At 41.0% G+C, this 18,551-nt stretch overlaps 1 protein-coding gene across 1 annotated transcript; it reads right to left on the bottom strand.

Annotated features, from left to right (window-relative positions):
- Positions 1-359: 359 nt before the first annotated feature.
- Positions 360-17,336, bottom strand: rasef (RAS and EF-hand domain containing). Its single transcript, XM_019867074.1, has 18 exons — positions 16,973-17,336; positions 15,076-15,420; positions 11,436-11,582; positions 11,266-11,356; positions 9,923-10,018; positions 9,299-9,376; positions 9,076-9,191; positions 7,456-7,524; positions 7,279-7,345; positions 6,989-7,062; positions 5,001-5,322; positions 4,046-4,204; positions 3,802-3,952; positions 2,932-3,013; positions 2,699-2,813; positions 2,297-2,404; positions 1,430-1,506; positions 360-1,001 (listed from the first exon to the last, which is right to left on the bottom strand). Exons 1-18 carry the CDS (start codon positions 17,167-17,169, stop codon positions 899-901), a joined length of 2,397 nt encoding a protein of 798 aa, XP_019722633.1. The 5' UTR covers positions 17,170-17,336; the 3' UTR covers positions 360-898.
- Positions 17,337-18,551: the final 1,215 nt, after the last annotated feature.

Genomic DNA, 18,551 nt, shown 5'->3' with positions numbered 1-18,551 from the left:
CCAATATTCACTTTCAGACATTTCTCATTTCATACTTACCTTTGGCTACAAAGCAATGCACTATTGCAATCAAGAATAACGATGTTTACATGCAGTCAATAGTCAGGACAAAGGCCCAAAGAAATCACTGAACTAAATGTAGAGCTGGCAGTGAGTGTCACATGGTTCATAAAAAAAAAAAAAAAAAAAAAGAGAGCAGTAAGTCACAGTAAACACATTTTAGGATGACAACAACAGCAGTGGCTAAGAAGCTGTCATCAAATAGCAAAAAAAAAAAAAAAAGCATGAATGTTTCACTTTGAGAAAGTCCTAAGTAGTACGAGTGTAACACTGTAGGGCGACAATCATATAACAATAGGTCGAATAAGACATTTATTTTGTGTAAAAATGCAGACAATTAGCTCCTGTGCAACAAAACAATGGGCGGTTGAGCTCATTGCCACAAAATCATGCAAAACAAAGCAAAATACAAACAAACAAACAACAAAACAAACAAAAAGACAAAAAATAAATCGCTATCCTTCCACAAGAAACAACATGTCACATCCTAAATCATACTTTCATATCCTTCTTAAAGCATTCACATCGCATCCATCGGATCTACGAAGTGCGGGAAGTGATGGCAAATAAGCAGAGATCAACATGAGATGAACCCAAGAGTTCTAAAAGGCAAAAACACCTCCGAAAATTCAGTACATAGTGTAATTCTTTTTTTGTTTAATGACAAAAGTTGCAGTTGTGTTGCTTAGATGTGCTCTGCTATACTTCCGGTCACTTCAAATGTCTTCACAACAACAAAGTCTTTGTTCCTTTTGCTGCATTTTGCTTTAAAAAAAAAAAAAAAAAAGAAGAAAAATCCAGACCCAACATCAGTAGCAATCCAGACCCAACGAGTGGATCAGTTGCAGCAGGAGAAGTTGGGCTTTTTCCTGGGAGCGTCTAAATTGGGCAGCGACTGGTAATGAGCTGTCTGGTCCAACTTAGCGTGTTTGGTCAGCTCCCTGAGTTACAAGATAGGAAGCATGATTTGAATTGCAAAAATATGCCTTTAAGATAAGAAAGAAATACAGGGGGACCTTTACGTGATGATTCAATTTCTCATTGCATTATTATTTTTTTGATGACCAAAAAACACCCTACAATTTTTTAATGACATTTTTAACAAAGGCAAATAGCTCTGTATTGTATCAAAAGGCAATAAGAAATAAACTGTTCATAATGTAGTATTCGTGTGTTGGATGTGTACCTTTAAGAGGCCGTGTAGCTGAAGCTCGTTAGTAAGTCACATTTGTTAAAATGTAAAATAAAAAAATAAAAAAAATCTAATGAATGCAGGCAATGGCTCCGAAAATAGTTGCGAGTTGTGGCACTGGTAAGTGAGGGTATGATTGTATGTGGTCGTACACTTTTGGAGGGCAGCAAAGCTTACCTGGCAAGATGCAGCACGGCTTCCAGGATGTTGGAGCCATCTTTGGCACTGGTTTCACAGAACAGAGTGTTGTAGGTCTGATGGAATCAACATGAGACAAGACAGTATTATATCGTCAGCCTCTTAAAGTAATGACCGAAGTCAATTTTTTTTTTTCCTCAGGATGTCGGCCACCTCTGCTAAAATCGGCTCCGTCCTTCGTTCAACAGATCATTCAAATCTAGGCCTGAAATGAAATTATTAATATGTAAAATTAAATCAAAATGTGGTTCAGTTTTTTGGGGTGTTTTCTGAAAAATGGACAATTATTTTAACCCTTTCAGGCACAGTGGTGAGAGAGAGGGAGAGAGAGAGAGAGAGAGAGAGAGAGAGAGAGAGAGAGAGAGAGACCATTGTCCGGAAAAAAAAGAAACCTCTATCCATCCATCCATCCATCCCGGGGAGCTTGTTTAACCGCCTTTTGAGCAGAAGCACCTTTGTCTCAAGCCAAACTGTGGCACGGTTTTTGCTTTTGAGTTTCTGGACCCGGATTTGACACCTCTGATCCTTTGTTAGTCACTGAAAAACTCGCCTTACATAAAACGAATGCTTTGCCGTCCGTCACGTGATGGCATCTTGGTGCCAAGCAACTGTGTTGAACTGAGGGGTGGAGATTCTTTTTTTTTTTACTCTGGCCTAAACTTTGTCTCATCAAAAAAAAGGGCATTGTTGCCATTTTGTGGCATCTAATGGCGGTTCCAAAACTTTTTGTGTGGGCGGCAATTGGATTTTTGCCCTTCGCATCAGTGTTTGGTCTCTATGCCCAACAAAGAGTGAGAGTTGACTCTCTGTTTGGATCATCATCATAATAACAACGGTGATCCTTGCCATTGCCAGCTTCTCGCCATAGCTGGTGGGCACACAGTTGGCCGCCCCTTGCCTGAGGTCACACTTGTTACCAACCAGCATGATGGGGATGTCCTCCTGAGATATGTCCTGTCGACACACACACACACACACACACACACACACACACGCTCGCGCACTCGGACACACTAATCCCTCTGGGAGCCCGAGGGGCAGCGTCACACACACACACACACACACACACACACACACACACACACACACATCACTGACAACATCACAGCAGAGCATCATCACACAAGACAAGAGTCCTCTGATAACACTTACACATCTGCTGCTTGTTTAAAAAAAAGAGAGAAACAAGGATAGAATAAACATCCAAACGTTAGAATGTCAAGTGAGAGTCAGACATTTGCCGGTTACCTCGATCATGTCTACCCACTCCCTCACGTTCAAGAAGCTCCTCTCACATGTCACGTCATACAGCAGCAGAACGCCATCAGCTCGCCGGAAGTAAGATTTGGCGATGCTGCGGAATCTGGACACAGGATAACATTCATAACGTCTCACACACACACACACACACACACACACACACACACACACACACACACACACACGCTCGCGCAGTCGGGCACATACTAGTACGCACACACCTCTCCTGTCCAGCAGTGTCCCATATTTGTAACAGAGTGGGCTCGCCATCTACCATGAACGTCTTCATTTGGAAATCCACGCCTGAAAATAAAATAAAATCAAATAAATACTAATTATTATTATATTAAAAAAATACAGCAACAAAAAAATCAGGATGTCGCACAGTAACCATAGATATAATACTAAAAATAATCAAACACAAGAATCAAATAAAGTAAAAATATATCTATATTTCAAAACATTAAACAAGCAGTAAAAAAAGGACAAAACATTTGGCCTATTGACCGAATTTAAAGCACAGTATGTAATAATGTGGGCTTCTTGTGCCAGGGCTCTTGATGCAGAGTAATTTTTGCCAATCTTGTAAATAAATATGTACAGAAGGCAATATTTAAAAAGGGTGTAAAAAAAATGACGTCATATACAACAGATGTGCTAAAAATTAAATTCCTACATTCTGTTATTTTAAACCATGATTCACATGTTATGTAATCATGTCTCGAAAGAAATGATCCCATTTGTGTTATGTGTGTCAATATTAAACATTTTATTGTCCAACAAAGTTTCTACTAGAATATGCTAACACGCTGGTTGGTTCACCGGCATCATTGACTCCTAAAATAGACATCGTCAACTCATTTTTTTTTTTTTTTTTTAATTAGCTGTCACTTTAACCCTTTCATGGACAACGGTTACGACAGTGGACAGCTGATCATGTTATCAGGTTACAAGTTATCATTATTGGTGCATGAAAGGGTTAAGTTGCAATTCGCACATTATTGCTTTCAAAGTTATGCTTCAAATCATGACTGACAGATGGCTTCAAACTCGATCATCACAAAGCATTGATTGAAAGGTGCTGATCTCACCGAGGGTTGCGTTGGAGTTGAGTTTGAACTCGTTCTTGCAGAGTCGCAACAGGAAGCTGGACTTGCCCACGGCGGCGTCTCCGGCCATCACGATCCTGTAAGCCTTCTCGGACGTCATGTAGCCTAAGTCGCAACTGTCCTTGTCCTCCCTCTAAGGACAACAACGTGGGGACATCCCACTGTCTTATATCGCTGCTTGAACCTTTCCATGTCGTTTCGGTCAAATTTGACCTGTGAATCTCACCTGCACACTGATGGCGCTGATGGCTTTTCTGGTGTGCGTGGGGGCGGTGGTGGTTTGGTCCGTAGAGGAGGGCGCCCGAACAGGTTCGGACGGCTTCCAGTCCAGAACGGAGCTGCTGTCAGAACCAAACGCTGACTCGCCATCTTGAGTCTCTGCCGGCTGCCGTGTCAAGTCACACAACAACACAAGCAAATATCAGAAATACGCGGCATCAGACACATCAACAATTACCGTAGATTGTACCAGTGTACCGAATGTAGTGGCCTGTTTATGCGCATCAAAACACAAATGCATAGCAATCAAATCAATTGGTGACCTAATAGTATGCATTGAAAAATTGGAGGATGCCCGCTGGGGTTTGTTGTGGCCGTCTACTCGACTTCGAGTGGGTTGTTTTTGTGTGTTGTTGATTCTTGATTTGACCACCAGAGGGCAGCAAAGGTATTTTTATGGCTTTTGCTCAACTTGTCAATTAATTCAACATCTGATCAGGGACAAGCAATTCCTGGAAGCACTTCTGCCTCACATTGTTGAGATTAGGGGTTCACGTCTTTGCTCCGTCCTTCCTGTGGGCTGTTTGCCAAAATATGATATGAAATATTGATAGTCATTTTTCAGATGTATTATTTTGTTATGACATTATTATGACTTCAAGATGGCGCCGCGAGAGTGGCTGCCTTTAGAGCAGCTCCTACACTTTTTGTTCTTCTACTTTCTTCCTTTCATAACTTTGCTGCTGTAAATTGGGAATTTCTCCATTGTGAGACGAATAAAGGTTTTCTTATTATTCTTATGCTCCTTCACACCACGAACATTAAAATACAGTAACATAGTCGGTCTAAGTCATCATCAAAAATGAGGCGGTGGTTTTATTGTTAAAAATTAAAGTATAGGAACAAATACTGTGCATAAATGTTAAAACACTCAATGCACATTTGCATAATTCATTCGTCACCTCAGTGTCAGAGGTCTCCTCAGTCAAGCTTTTGGCGACAAACTCCTCCCTTTTCTTGGTCACCTCTTCTGCCTCCTCCTCCTCCTCCTCCTCCTGCTCCTCCTCCTCTTCCAGGCCTTTGACCTCCTGCTCTGAGTCGTATCCACCGTGCGAGCCTCGCAGCGTGGACAGGCCGCTGTCCATGTAGATTTCGGGCAGGCTGTCCTCCTCACATTCGCTGCTGTTCCGCCGTTTCAGGCCCGGGTCGCACAGCGCCAGTGCCAGTGAGTCGCTGCTGGGTCGTCGGCCATAAATGGAGAAGTCGTCAGGACGCTGGCAGAACCTGACAAGAGGAAGCAGAAAGAAGCGTAAACAACAGAGCAGGGATGGTCAACTGGCAGCCCGCAAATTAATTTAAATGATTTAAAAAAAAAAAACACCTTATAAAAATTGGGGGCGGAAAAATCAAAAAACCCTGATAAAATTCATGCTACATTTTCGACAAAAAAACAGAGGGAAAAATTGGAATCGAGTAAAAAATTTGAAAAATCCAAAATGTGAAATGAGATATATCAAAAAAACGCTGGTAAAATTGATTATACATTTTCTACAAAAAAACAGGGAAAGATTAGAATCAAGTAAAAAATGTGAAAAATCCAAAATATGAAATAATGTCTTAAAAAAAACAACAAAAAAGAAAAAAATGCGAATATAAGAATCCGCAGGTGCCTAACTGCGAATGTGCAGGGGTTGACTGTAGATTTTTGTTGTAATATCCCCATTCACCATTAGATGGCAGACATGGCTCATGCCTGCCTATACTATGTGAGGAGGCCTCCATCATATATTTTTTGGTGCGAATTTGGAACATGCAGGACAAGTATAGTGCATCAATATCAACACTTTGATTGAGATGAGGAGTGGCATGGTGCTGCACTGGTTAACACGTCGGCCTCACAGTGCACAGGTGCAGGGTTCGATTCCGGTTCCGGCTATCCTGTGTGGGGTTTGCATGTTCTCCCCATGCCTTTGTGGGTTTTCTGAGGGTACTCCGGTTTCCTCCCACATTCCGAAAACATACATAGCAGGTTAATAGAACAGTCTAAATTGTCACGAGGTGTCAATGTGAACGCATTTTGCACGTATGCACATGTTACACAACTGTTTAGGAAGTGCATGGTTGCAAGTTGCCCATCCTTGCAATAGAAGGATGATTTTTATGTTGAGTGGCTGGAGGGCGCTTTTGAAAGCTGGTTCATCAAGTTTGAACGCTTAAGTACACAAAACTTTTGCAAGGAAACTGCTTCATGAATAAAAATTATTAAAGGTGCAATTTGTGTTCAATGGGCCCTTACACTTCCTTTTTCATGGCAAATCAAAATGGCCATCAGACTTCGACAGACTCTGCCCACATTAGATGACGTTGGCAAATCTCAGTCATCTGTCTTAGATACCTGACTCTGTGAAATGAATTCTCCATTCGGAGTTTGTCGAGGTATGAGACCGCAATGGCTGACTGCCGGTTCAGATTCAGGGCATGGGTCATTGAGTCTTTTCCATCGACAGACGAAACTGGTGTCTGTTGCTCATTTTTTTTCTGACTTTCCAGGGGAGGCGCTACACGACAACTTTCCGGCCATTTGTGTTGGGGGAAACTCCTTAACATACAATCCTATTAATTTTACCCGGACACACATCCTTGCAAAATATTCCGATCGGGAAAGCAGCAGTCGCCCGATGGTGTAGTGGTACACTCGCCTGACTTGTATGCGGGCAGCGTAGGATCAGTTCCCACTCAGTGACGGTGTGGATGCGAGCATGAACGGTCGTTTGTCTCTATATGTGCCCTGCGACTGACTGGCGACCAGTTCAGGGTTGTCGTCTGCCTTCTGCCACCAGCAACTCCCCGCGACCTTCTTCAGAATACGCGGTGTTGAAAATTGATGGATGGATGGATGGATGGAAAAGTAGCATTAGGATGACAATCATAGCAAGAAATTCAGTCTCACCTGTCAAGGGCGTATGGTGATGGGCAGGCGAGGCTTTTACTTCTGAGTCTGTCCTTGGTGGCGCTGTTACTTGACTGTAACACACACACACACACACACACACACACACACACACACACACACACACACACACACACAGCATTATGAAACAAACTCCATGAAAATAATATTCCAATATTATATTAAATGTTATTATTTTCAGTACATTCATTAAAAATGAATTTAATAGAATACGTACATAAAATATATGAGAATGAATAAAAAATAATTTCCCCACCCTTCTTCCCTACCTTGGTGGTCCTCTCCAAAGCGGCTCTCAGGCCATCGTTGCTGTCATGGAGCTTCCTGTTGGCTTCCCTTTTGAACACGTAGAAAAATGCTGATTATTTTTCTGATGTTTTTTACAATATTATGGCTTCTCTGGAATTCAAGTAAAATGAAGTTTGTTAGGTGTACGCGCAACGCACTGTAGGATCTCAATCTGGCTCTCCAGGATGTCCCGCTCCTCAGAAAACTGCTTCATGAGCTCCTCGTCTCTGCAAATGACATCAAGTTAAATCATAAACAAATAGTAATATTTGTTGCTCGTCTGAGGAAGATTGCATATTTGACGCCTTTCAGGCTACACATAATTTTTGGAGGAGAACAAAAATGGGTGTTATATATTGTATATTAATATCTGTATCAGCCAATATTTATGATTGTTGTTTGATACACTTTATTTATTGCAACCCCCCCAAAAAAATCTTTCTTTTTTAAATTTAACTTTGTATTGAAGTTTTTGAACACTTGACCGGAAAACATCATTTGTTTACATTTTTTTTCTGAAGTCATTATTTGCAATTACTTTTTTCAAGACAAAAATATACAAGAATTTAAATTTCATTCATTTCATTGTCCTTCACTGTTTTAAATCTTCTATTGTTTCTGAACAAAAACTTCTGTTATGCTGATATATTATTTTTAAATGGTATGGCTTTGTATTGGATGTGACAATCGCGATTGTATGAGTTGCATGTCATTCCCATTGCCGTGGCTCCCCAATGCGATTGTCTGTGTCATTTATGATAAGAAAAACAAGACCGAGGGGAGAACGGTTGCTCTGCCTGCGCTGTGTTGTGTTGCTAAGCAACCACACACTGTGTGTCTGTACTCGCTCCAGGATATCCTGTTTCGCCCCGTGACAAAAAGGAAAACTCCCCCTATTCTCTGGGAGACGACATTAACCGGGGGGCATTTTGTCCATCTCTTACCCTAAATGACTCAAACTGATTGAGAAGTTTGAGGTAACCTTCACCAAGGTTTAAAAAAAAAAAAAAAAAGTCCTAAACATGTCTGGCATGATGGATTGGTATTCCATTTCAGTCCTTTAGGTGGAAGTAATGCACTATAAAGTGCACCACTCTTTTCACCAGAGCTCCATCTGCTAAATCTGGAGGATCACGACCCCACTTTGCCCGAATGCAAGTTGAAATGTATCCAATCGCTGCTTCATTACACAGCATTCTTAGCATTAATATGGTTTAAAGCACATGTGTCAAAGTCAAGGCCCGGGGGCCAGAACCGGCCCGCCACGTCATTTTGTGTGGCCAGAGATGGGTATTATTTCACTTCTGACTGTGTCATTGTTACCTTCTGTAGTGGTCTTTAAAATCGGGGGACCAGCCAGGGCACAACATTTGTTGTGTTAGCGCTAGCATCTGTGCTAACAAAGAAGTGACTTTTTTGGTTTCTGAATATAACTTTGTTATCTTGTGTAGTGGTCTACAATTTTGCTGGACCAGCCAGGAGACATGTTGTGTTTGTGTCAGTATCTGTACTTATGTTACTGTTCAATGAAGTGGGATCTGTAGATTCTGTCTATAACTTTGTTACTAGCGGTCTTGAACATTGGCGGATCAATCAGGACACAAGTTGTGTTAGTGCTGACATTTGTGGTGTAGCGACCAGATGTGACTTATTTTGTGTTTTCTGACATTGTCCTAAAACAGATCATTTCAATTGTAATCCACATAAACTGCTCCTCACTTGTTGTTTAAAATCAATACAGTCTGACATAGAAAAATAAAGCAACATTACGTAATAACCTTTCAAAGTTGATGCTCTGGTCGGTGAGCTCGGTCTTGAGTGAGTCCATGTCACTCTGCAGACATGCCACTTTGGTCTGGGACTTGAGTAGCTCCTGTTTAAACCGCTGATTCTCCTACAAAGAGCAACACGCGGTGGTATGCACTCGAAATGCAACAGTAAATCAAGAACAATACAAAAAAAAAATAAAAATAAAAAAAAGGTTGCTTGCTGCAGTCTTACCAGCGTGAGCTCGCTGATCTTCTTCTTCAGGGCCGGACTCTCATCTTTCACTGTGATGTTCTTGTACTTCTCCTCGATCTGTGCGCGATGTTTAGCGTGGTTCAGATTTGAAAGAAACCACCTGAAAATCATCACTAAACTGCCACGCTAAATATATGCCAATTTTAGATGGAGCACTGTGCTTTTGTTTTGTTTTTTTTTGGTGGTTATTTTTGCAACATTCTTATCATATTTCAACTTCATGTCTGTATTATTTTCCCCTTTATGTAAACAAAGTTATTCTCGTAAAATTCCAGCTTCTTGTAATCCGATGATACAGTATCATGCTTTATGTGTGGTTGCCCTGACATAAGTTTTTTATGAAAAGAAAAGTTGTTATTCCCTCTTGTTTATTGTTTCAAAATATCGGACACTTGAATTAAAAAAAAAAAAAAAAAAACCTTCACAAAACAATGCAATTTTTTCTGCTTATCTTGATTGTAATGATAAAACACTTAAAAAATATTTCATTATGATTTTTGCAGGTATTACCGTAGTCTCATAAAACATCTATTTTGATGAGTTATTTTAACTTAAACAAGGTGCTGATGTTTTTATTTTAAGAAGAAAAATGACAGCGGGTACCATTTGCATCCTCTGGATTTTACACTGGAGCTCACACACTTCTGTCTCATAAGTTCTTCGCAACTCTTCCAGTTCCGCCTCCCCTCGCTTTTTCTCCTATACACACAAACACAAACACAACAACAATACACACATCAATCAATCACACATTTCTCAAATGATCGGAATTAAAGGAAGATTCAGCGTAGTGTTGTGGACGTTCCTGTGATAAGCCTCTGCTTTAGAACCACTGATAAGCCACTTCCAAAATAAGTGGCCTCTAATTTGGCGTGTCACAAAGCAAACAGCAGATCTTGAGTCAGCTGAGTCCATGTGGTCCGCTTACATAAGTTTGTATGTACACACACTGATAGCGATCATACATTATGTCACAACGTTCAAATTAACTAAAAATGAGTTACTTAGTGTTGGTGATGTGATGTGAGTGAGTGAGTGAGTGAGTGAGTGAGTGAGTGAGTGAGTGAGTGAGTGAGTGAGGCCCGTTGCACATCAAGTGAAGCAGCCGAGCTTAACTAAAGTGGACCATTGTGAAAAATAAATTACTTAAGTTTTTTTTTTTCTCAAATGTCTACGTTTTTAATTGTTGGTGAATGAGTCAGCGCTAGCTTTAATATGCTAACTACCTCATTTTCACACACACACGCACACACACACGCACACACACACACACACACACACACACACACACACACACACACACACACACACACACACACACACACACACATTTAGACATCGTGTTGTGTTGAAACAATGTTGGTTTTGCCTGTGCAATAAACACATACTTGGATGAATATTATGGATGTTTAATTCTCTTTCATAATACACAACTGTAAAATTAATTTTTAAAGTTTTTTTTTAATTAACAAAAAAACAAAAACTCAAAAAGATGAAATCAATTCCATGTTTGAAGATTTTCTCAAGATCTGATCTTGAACTTAGTTTTCACCTATTGACATGACCTCAATTTGAGATGATGTCATACTTCTTCCAGTCAAGGAGCAGTCCTGTTCTTCCATCGGTAATCTGATCTCATATCAGTTATTTTTGTTTGACATGAGGGAAGAACTGAACAAACTGCTCAGTGCGCATTGACGTGAAGAAAAACAGCACAGACCAATAAGGTGACCAAAATATTAGAAACATCTTTAGAACTGCGCGGGCAACATTAAAAAAATGATTTTCATTTTATACAAGTGGAAAAAAAATTGGAAGTCTTTTGTGGTTAAACTGTATTGCGAAATGAATACCCCCCCCCCCCCCCCCGACGGTGTCAGTCAAAAGTAGGCGATAATTTGATGCTACCGTAGGACTGCGATGGTGTACCTAACGAAGTGTCCCACCTGCTCACGCGTTTTCCTCTCGGTGGTGTGAATGCGCTGGTCCATCTCCTCCTCCATCTCGCTGAGCTGCATGGATGCTTGATCCTGTGCTCTTTTACACAACATTGTGTTACTTTAAACAACACAAAAGTGTGCGTGCGTGCGTGCGTGCGTGCGTGCGCATCACTTACCGCCTGATGGCCAGCGCCAAGTTCTCCATCTCGCCATTCTGCTGTTTGATCTCCTTGATGAAACCAAGCAGAACTTTCTCCAGCTGAGGGACGAGCCGAGGCTCATTCACACTGACGTTCTGGTACAATGTCGCCACTAGATCGTGTCTGCAACAAAATAAAAATGAACACTTAACGTCACCGTTCATGGATCCGCTAGGTTCACTGCCCAGTGGCCTCAATGAGATGCTGAAATGGTGAAAATTCAAGATCCGTTTGCTCGATTTTGGCACGATCATCCGAAATAAATTGTCTTTAAAAAAAAAAAAAAATGGGTAAGTGACTAAATTTGATTTCTCGGCTGTGCCTAATGAAGCAGTTGGTGTATGTATACCACCAGTTGATGGCAGTGTTTAAAGTATTAATAATGTAGCGCTTGTGTGTTGACTGACAGGGCGGGTTGAGCACACAGACATGGCCGCCGTCTGCCAACAGCTCTAGGCGGCACACGCTTGTTTACTATGAACAAAAAACACACACAAACATACACACATGAAGTTGATCCACTCAGTGTTGTTCTGGATGATACCCACAGGGAACATTCAGGATCGTTTCAAACTTCTCTTACGTCGCGACATTTATTTCTTACCTCACGGATGTGAACTCGTCTTTGATGCATTCAAAACACGCTTTGTCAAAATGTGCTCCGTCAGCTGATCAGGAATGAAAAGAGCGTCTTTAGTACTTGTGCATCACACATTACCGCTGTGACAATCAATGTCCTCTAAAGTGCAGCAACCCCGTCCCATGTCAGGCCTCCTGGGGCTCACGCTACAGAAACACGCGCACACACACACACACACAAAATGACAAAATCTCCAAGCAGGGCCAGAGTGGGATTCATTTTCAGCCGTGTTGGAGTTTCATGACTCAGCCCACACGCAATGTTTTAAATAAAGGTATACATTTTTACCCACATTAGCGTAACACTCTAAAATAGCTTATCGTTACCTACAATGATATATATTACATTTGATCAAAAATTAAAATTACAGTTGAACGCACTTACAAGATTCACTCTAACGCTGTTCCAGCCAGACCTCTGTAAAAAGTGTACTTGAACGTTCAAGATCTTAATTGTTAAAGGATTACATGCTGTCAATCATATGTTAGCTAAGCGATTAGCACTGCTTCTCCACCTTTTCTCATCATTCGTTCGTGAGAACAACACTTGTCTGAAGTGTATGTAGGTTATTCGCCAAAATGATTCCTCACTTAATAGTGACTCCGCAACGTGTTTAGCTGCGTTGGTAGAGAGTCGAAGCTCTTTGCTAGGTAGTTAGTATGGCTTAAGTAGCACCAAGTTTGCCTCGGCCTCACCTAGTAACAAAGTGTAGGAGGCGTAAGTGCCACACATACGACAAGCCCAGCAAAGCTTTTTGGGACTGTCTCCGTCGATCAATTATCGGGAAAAATTAAAAATCGGAGATTCTCGGTTTTGCTATTCCATGTGTTCTGATGAGGCGCAAATTGCAAATTTTGACTTGCAAACTACCAACCGCTTATTTCAGGCCTTGAATAGGCAAATGTATAAGACTAACTCTTGTCCTCCTCTTTCATGTTTTACATGTCTCCCTCCACTTAACAAGGCACATTTATCAAACGCCAGTAAGCCAGCAACATTTTGGTGGCTAAGGCAACACTTCCTGTTTGCTTTCTTACTTGAAAGCGATTCAGATCACTTCCAGTGCTCTATTTCGCGGACTGACGCTAATGTTTCTAGCGTTACTAGTTTGTCTCTTTAATTAGGTTTTTTTGGACAGACTGGGTAGTTTTTTTTTCTAGTTGTGCAGTCAGTTATTGCTACTTTTGGTATTCACTCAAGTTGACTACATTCACTGTTTTCAGAACTTGTGACTTCGAAAAAAGAGACTCGACGTTTACATGGTCTTGACTTGAGATGCAATGACTCAAAAGTACTGATTGTTGTTCATGTGAATGAGGTATCGCCAACACGCCGCTCAGCTCGCAAGGGCATTTCCAGCATGGCTCAAAAATACAACAGCACGAAATTTGATTTGTCACTTGGTAACCCCCCCCCCCCATTCCCAAATTACCATCCAATCCAAATCACCTCCTGAGATTAAACTATTTATCACAGACAAAAAGTACAACCAAACACTGTGTGAGAAAAACAGTTATGTGACAATGTTACTTAAAGTATTGCCTGTACAGTTGAAGTGTGGAAAGTTGCACCTTCCAGCCAATTCCAGATAGTATTTGCTTTATTTCGTATTGGGAAAAAAAAATATCTGTCGATTTCACTGAAGTTAGTTTAGTTCACTCTTAAAGTCAACTGTATTTATGATGTAATCACAGTCCATTAACTGGAAATGGACTTGCATTACTCTTGTTTTTGTGACATGGGTTTCTGTTTCTGGATTTTTAAGTAAAGGTAAAAAAAAAAAAAAAAAAAAAAACAACAGTCACAAAACAAAAATACTCACTATCTTAACCAAAATTTGCGAGTGTTGGCTCACTTTCAAAACCTCTTCCCACAGATTTGCTAATGTTGCAACCGAACTCAGGAAAAAAAATCTGACAACAAATTAGAATTACAACTAAAAAATTATAATATACCTCATCTGAATGTGTGTTATAATATCAGGCAGAGATATTTAGGCTGGCACAACTCAACTCAACTCAACTGTATTTATAGAGCACTTTCAAACAGCCATTGCTGCATACAAAGTGCTGTACATGAAGCAACTAACATATACAACAGGAAAGCAACAAATCAGTAATAAAGATGGTAGAAAAAAGATGGTAGAAAGCACCAAACAGCAAAGCCACACACTGGCACAAAACACAACTAACCTGGCAAGAGCCAGATTGAAATGTAAATCATTCAAAATAGTTCTCCACAGTATCACTTTGGGACTGCTCCAATGTGATCTGCTCGGGAAAGGCGAGATATTCAGTACAATAATTCGCCCTGATTGGGCGATGTGGCACCTTGTGCACGCCAACTGAACTTTTTTTTTTTTTACCAATAACGGCAACGGATGTGCCTTGTTTTGACCAGCTGAGTCCTGTTATCTCCATGATTGGCACATATGGCATCATGGCGTTGAGTGACAGTTGTCATTTTTGCAATGTACAGGAGGGGAATTAGTGCATGATTAATTAATTAATTAATTGATTAATTGATTGAGTGATTGATTGCAACATCCATGCCGCAATGATGTCCCTTCCACATCGCCTGACCCAATCACACTGTTGCTTTTTGCTTGATCCGCACCGCTAGGTGAACTCACAAATACCGCGAGAATTCAGCTTGATGGCAAAGTGAAGACACAACGCATTCGCCACATGTCATGCTCATAGCTGACCACATCATTTAGTTGTCTTTTTTTTTTTAATTGGGAATATCTTGCTTCTCCAAATCTATTGACATTCGTGGTCCCCTGATACTTGTTCTTTCACGTTTGGTGGTGTCTCTGTTTTGACTTTTTATTGATGAACTATTCAGTCTCTCTGTTCCATTTCAGTAGGCCTAAAAGAATTGAATCGGTAGTTCTTCAAATACCTGTATTTGTTCTTAAATGTGTGAGTATTTGTCCGAAACGGCCTGTGGTGCCGATGGCTCAACTGTACTAACTTGGGTATGAACTTGCTCTGCTCGCCCAGTCGGGCCGCGAAGTCCTCCCAGGCGACGGCGCACGGCTCCTCGTCGTCCTCCTCCTGTCTGGGCTCCTGCTCCACGTCCATGCGGTGTCGCTCGTGGAAGCCGCTGATAAACTCGGGCAGCGTGATGGTGCCGTCCTTGTCCACGTCCAGGCGGTTGAAGAGGCGCTCGGCCTCGCTGGGACTGACTTGCAACTCAGTGCAGATGGTGAAGAACTCGTCGCGCTCGATGCTGCCCGACTGGTCCGTGTCGTAGGCATCGAAGAGTGCGCGCAGACGCTCCCGCTCCTCGGCGCTCATCACCTTCGGACGCGGCACGCTGAGGCGGAAGGGGGGGGAAAAAAAACAAACAAACACGTAATCCCCCTCGGTTCCACTTCAAAAACACTTCCAAGAAATGTGCATTCTCATGCTCAGGTAAGTCACCGACAACTGTACCTGCGTGTGTGTGTGTGTGTGTGTGTGTGTGTGTGTGTGTGTGTGTGTGTGCGTGAGGCGTGTTCACAAGCCTCTGGGCTTATTCCCTCCCTCCCGAGGATTAAAATAAGTCAATAAATTGAGTCAAATGTCATTTTTTTCGGGGGGGGGGCGCAAAGTAAATAAAAACTGTCGGGAAAAACACAGCAATAAAATATAAAGGAGTGTTTTATTGAAGGGGAAGTCAATGCAAAATATTTCTTTTGAGTAATATGTTCAACGTACTACAGTTAGTCAGTCTAAACACGGTATTTTGATGAATATTGGGGAATAAATATTAATTTCATTAATCCTCTCGCTCTCGTGCGTCAAAGGGCGCAGCAGCCATTTTGACATTCTACGGCCACCTGCTGTCGACAGAAATTGACATCAAAGAGCCCTCAGGTCGCATTGCGGCTGTCATGTGACCAAAACCAAAACAGGTCAGCCTTGACGTTCGGGAGATCAGAGCAGGATCGTAGCTGTTCCCAATGTTGTGCTCTTCAGGACGGAGCTGTTTCTGCAGGAGGCATTCACTGATCTTAGGGTTACTGCTGTTGATTAGTTTCGATTAAAAAAATGTGGTTTGCTATTAAGTCTTGCTAATGCACAGCGATGAACTGAAAGTCATTCTCGGTCATGAAGCATCATCCACATCATAAAGCTGGCTGAGAAAATACCCACAGTAGATGTGTAAAGTTCTTATGTGGGCAAAAGGCGCCTAATGAGAAGAATCTTAAAAAAAAATAAAACAAAGCAAAACAAAACAAAAACATTCTAATGACATAACAAAAACATTCTTTTTTTAATTAACATTTTTTTGTTTACTAAATATCTCCATCAATATTTCTTCGTAATGTCTCGATGACTTAAATCTACAGTTCAGGATTTTTTTTTTTTTTTAAACAACTGAATTAGAGGATGTTCCCAAACTTTGCACTGATAGCCTGTGTGTGTGCACTATGAACTGTGGGGCAGAAAAAAATCTGATTTTGAAATTTTGTTATTTAGTAATTTGTTATTTATGATTAACAAATTATTTAACAATTTAAAGTATTGTAAGTGACTCGCTCTCTTTGACAGTTCAATGCTCATTGCTCAACAAACATGGCATTTTGGGGGGTTTTCTGAACAGTGATGGCTTTGGAGATGCGAGAGAAAGAGAATGTTATATTTATTAGAATTATATGTCAGTCCAAAATGAACAGCGGGGAGGAGTGTTTTTAAGACATTTTGATTTTGTAACTACATCATGTATGTGTGTGTATTAAACAATGTATGCATTGGAAAGGAAGAAAATACAAGTTTACCACCAAAGCAAATTCCCCAATTTGAAGATTTTACATTTAATCTTTGTGTGTGGCCATCTGTTTCTCAGCAGAATTCATTACATTTTAAATACTACATTCTCTGACCTGGCTTTAACAGTTTCCATCCGACAAACGTTCTCCTCTCCATCTTCCCCATCTCGGAATGTTCCACACCCGCCGCCGCCGACATCTGCTAAAGTGGAAGAGTCGTCGTCTTTCCTTGTCAATTCTTCTTCATTGCTACTTCGGAAAAGCGAGCCCCGCCGACGTTCCACCAAGGTTCTTGCTGATGCCGTTGCCATCTTTATTCCCTTTTTTTTTTTGGTTTAGCTTAAAACAATCCTGCTTTTCCTGAAGTCTCCATGTGCGCTCATGCAAAATACCCCACCACGGCAAATAAAGATGATACGGTGACTTTTTATATGAGCCCTCATGCTCATGTGCTTCTTCTTAACTCATCACATGCGAACACTCCTGAAGGGGAAACTTTCTGTGGAAAAAAACGTCCATGAAGAATACATTTTAAGAAACCCCGCAGGCAAACGAAACCAATATCATTCTTCTCCTCGTAGGTATGCCACATTTCTTCATCTTTCATTGCTACTGGCTTCCACCAACACTTTGTTTAATATACACAAAGTCAACACCACTGTGCTTCTTTTGAAACATGACAAATTGCTTATTTTTAACTCTGATCTTCATAGTTAGCTAGACCCAATTCTTGCGGCACAATCAGGTTTGGCCCGAGCCCAAGTATCTTGAAATTGACCAAAATTGGTTTTCTTGTCCCTAAATTGTCACTAGGCAGAACTTATGTGGCACCGTCATGTTTGTCGCAAAACCCAAGTAAAAAAAAAATTTTTTAAATCACAAAGAATTGATTTCATTTATTATTGCTATTATTATTACTATTATTTTGCTTGTCATTTGGTGTCTCTTAGTGCTTCCTTCTGGATGTGTTTTTCAGTCGGTAAAAGGCTGTTTTCGTGTTAAATTTAATATGATTGCTAAAAGTCAGGTCTGACCAGCTCATGATTTTATCAACTTGGTCTTTGGTTTTTAAAGACACTGACGCCGCCTCGTATTGTCGAACAGTACTCCTCCTTATTGTTGAAAGCAATTACCCTGGTGTTTTGTTTTGGTTCAGGACATCTTACCGGTAATAACATCCACTTGTTAATTTGCTCTTGACAATGACACAAGGAGTTCATTGAACTGCTGTCTTTTGGTTACATTGATAAACATAGCTCTGTTTCATGGACATAACCATGATCTCCAACATTGATGTTCTGAATCATTTGAGCCAAAAGTAACATACAGACTGAGCAAAAGGGGTCCAAGGATTGACCCTTGAGGGACCCCATATGTCATGGCTATTCGATCACATTCATAACCTCCAGTGATTGCCAAGCAACTCCTTTTCCCTGAGCAGGACCTGAACCGTTTTAGCACAGATTTGTGATTTAATTACCAAACACCGACATTATTGTGTTTGAGCAAACGGGTGGCTCCATTCATGACAGTGTTCCATTCCTCTGCCGGCGCTTGTCAATTTTGACATTTACAACATTTACAAAGTTGTGTGCCATTTCCCTACAAAAGGTCACAAAGACAGGTGTGCTGCAGTTTATGTGTGGTCTCAGGATTATCTGACGACATGTTTGTTCAAGGAGGTGCGCTTGTT

Source organism: Hippocampus comes, unplaced genomic scaffold (assembly GCF_001891065.2).
Source record: "Hippocampus comes isolate QL1 unplaced genomic scaffold, H_comes_QL1_v1.1 scaffold322, whole genome shotgun sequence".
In the NCBI taxonomy this organism is placed as follows: domain Eukaryota; kingdom Metazoa; phylum Chordata; class Actinopteri; order Syngnathiformes; family Syngnathidae; genus Hippocampus; species Hippocampus comes.
This window is presented reverse-complemented; position numbering and strand designations above follow the sequence as displayed.

Coding starts and splice junctions, on each gene's coding strand:
- rasef (XM_019867074.1), bottom strand. CDS start 17,169: ATGGCAACGGCATCAGCAAGAACCTTGGTGGAACGTCGGCGGGGCTCG. Junction 11,357..11,435: donor TTGGCGCTGGCCATCAGGCG/GTAAGTGATGCG, acceptor GTTGTGTAAAAG/AGCACAGGATCAAGCATCCA. Junction 2,405..2,698: donor AGTGGGTAGACATGATCGAG/GTAACCGGCAAA, acceptor GTGTGTCGACAG/GACATATCTCAGGAGGACAT.